The 2,500-nt window shown below is 41.0% G+C and overlaps 1 protein-coding gene across 2 annotated transcripts in view; it reads left to right on the top strand.

Moving 5' to 3' along the window:
• The window catches only part of LOC125037037, a 10,164-nt gene extending 8,211 nt beyond the window's left edge, over window positions 1–1,953 (top strand). For both annotated transcript variants that reach the window (XM_047630005.1, XM_047630006.1), the window contains exons 4-5: window positions 748–891; window positions 1,616–1,953. In XM_047630005.1, the coding sequence (XP_047485961.1) occupies window positions 748–891; window positions 1,616–1,810 (339 nt within the window). In that variant the 3' untranslated portion in view covers window positions 1,811–1,953. The remainder of the gene's footprint in view (window positions 1–747; window positions 892–1,615) is intronic.
• The last annotated feature ends 547 nt before the right edge of the window (window positions 1,954–2,500 follow it).

Here is a 2,500-nt window from a genome sequence, read left to right as displayed (position 1 = left end):
CTAAGAAAACAACCAGAACGCCCAATGCCATTCATTGTTACTGTTTTTTTAACGTCAAGCATCCAATCCGCCATGTTGCGGTTGTGGAAATGATTTTGTAATAGACTTTCCTTTGTTTTGATCGATGTAACTCTGTTTTATTACGTTTAACGTGATAATTTATGTTTTATACTGCCAGTACTTATTTCTTTTGTGTTGTCACATAGCGCCTTTCATCTGCCGTTTTATTTCCATTGGGAAACAATCCGGCTCTTTGACTATCCTCTTGGACTTTATCCACAAGTTCGCTCAAGCTACCCGCAATCAAAACATCTTTAACAAATCTGAGATTGATTATGATTTTTTAAAAGTCCTAAATGATATTCGAGCGCGTCTCTCCTTATTCTAACGCTTGTCTAATGTTAGTCAACGCGTTTTGCCTACTGCTTTTTGATGTTTGTATTAACTCTTTTCAATTAACAGTGGAAAAGTCTGTTTCAAGCATACTGGTTCGTATGATCTCATGTTTTAGTGTACAAGAGGCCAATAACACATATGTAAAGTTTTCATCTGTTACTCATTTTATTTACTTATTTATTCATTTATTTTACACTTATTATTCAGTTTTCCACCTTTGAGTTTGTAGATGTACGTATGTAGTTTCCCCCCCTTTTCCAACCTTGTCCCCCAAGCTGATGCTGCCACTAACCTCTCCCCATTTCCCCGCCTCACCCTATCCTCCGCCCCCCTCCAAACGCCCTCCTACAGGAAGCGATGTACAAGCGGGACGACCTCGTGTGGGACTCCGTAGGGCTGTTTGACGCCCCCGGGGTAGAGAAGATCCTGGTGATGTTCCTGGTGGGCGTGAGGAGCGACTATGGGCGGCGGGGAATCGCCAAGAAGATGGTGGAGGTTCGTGATTGCTAGAGTGGATGATGGATTGGGAGGTGGATGGAAGGATTGGTGGGCTGGTGGCTGGAGGACGAGATGGGTTGGGTGTTGGGTGGATGAGCGGATGGATTGGTTGCTTAGTTTGTGGATGAAACAGGGATTGGTTGGTTTGGTGGGGGAATGGTTGATGGCGGATGAAGAGATTGGTTTGTTAATTATCAGAGGTATTAGTTGGTTGGTTAATGGATGGATGAAGAAGTTGGTTGATGAATGGCTGGTTGATGTTAATGGATGGGCTCGATGTTTAGTTGGCTGACAGGTTGGAGAGCCTGGCTGAAATTATTGCTCAGTATCAGTGAATGACATGCACATGTTGTTAGATATTTTTCTTCGTGCGTTATTGAGAAAATAAAAGAATACCATTATTAATATACTGAGCAATACGCGTGTTTTGTATGCATCTAGATACTGCATGTCTGGCAATCTCGTGCTTCCTTTCCTTCTGTTTGATCCAGTGTCGCCTCATTTTCTAAGTTTCTTTAAGCTCAACTTCTTCAGGATTCATCAACTCTATTTTCAAGTTTCCTCAGCCTTTACAAGATTCTCTATCATATCAGCCTTAAACAAGTTTCATCAATTTTTAGACTCTCTCAACCTTAACTCATTTCCGCCAACCTGAACTCCTTCGGAATTCTCCAGACTCAACCTTGTTTTAAGTGGCATTCCCCTTCCTCCCTGCCCTCAGCTGACCATCGAAAGGGGAAGGGCCGCGGGCTGTCACGAGGCGCGCGTCATCGCCAGCAACATCTTCACCCAGGCCCTGTTCTCCAAGTTAGGCTTCACAACCCGCTTTACCCTCGACCTGACCTCTGACCCTGACATCGACGTGGCGGCCATGGGGAACACCACAAAATCTTGCCTTATGAGTATGAAGATCTAGTGAAGGATAAGGTGCGATAAGAGTCAGGCGACTTTTATGAACGGGATTTAAGAAGATATATGGGATAAAGGGGGATATAATGCTGTGCAGTAATATGAATATTAATGAGAAATAAAATAAAATTCATATCTGTAAGAAAATAGCAGAGGCGATTTTCATACCCTAGTATCTGACTTTTCACTTTACAATGCAATATCATTACTGTCTCGAAAGTGACTGTACACGAGTGATTTCCCATTCCAGCATATCAAACATTATTTACACTGGAGATAAGTTTCTTCGGGTGTATTGTACATTATTTTCTGTAAACAATCTATATTTAAAAAGTTCTAGAAACTGAAAATAGTATGAATGAGGATGGATAACTTCACGATGCTAAAAAAGTTACTGACGGATTTCACTGTTATTTCCATCAGAGATATATGATACGGTCGAAATGCGTCAAATACAAGCCTTATTCTGTGATGTTATGATTCTTACTTTTGAAAGTTTTGTGAGTCACTAGGGATTTGCAAATGGCTATAGAGACACATTTTTGGGAAATCAAACTAGGGATTTGTTTTCTGGCAAATACTATGTGCTCTTTTATGAGGCAATCTACATGCCTTGGATGCAGAGCAAATATTGTTTTCAGCAATCCAATAGTTTTCATAAACTGTAAATTAGTTATTGTAATTAAATGGTAAACTG

Source organism: Penaeus chinensis, chromosome 22 (genome assembly GCF_019202785.1).
Source record: "Penaeus chinensis breed Huanghai No. 1 chromosome 22, ASM1920278v2, whole genome shotgun sequence".
In the NCBI taxonomy this organism is placed as follows: domain Eukaryota; kingdom Metazoa; phylum Arthropoda; class Malacostraca; order Decapoda; family Penaeidae; genus Penaeus; species Penaeus chinensis.
Note: the sequence above shows the minus strand (reverse complement) of the source record. Positions and strands in the feature narration are given on the sequence as shown.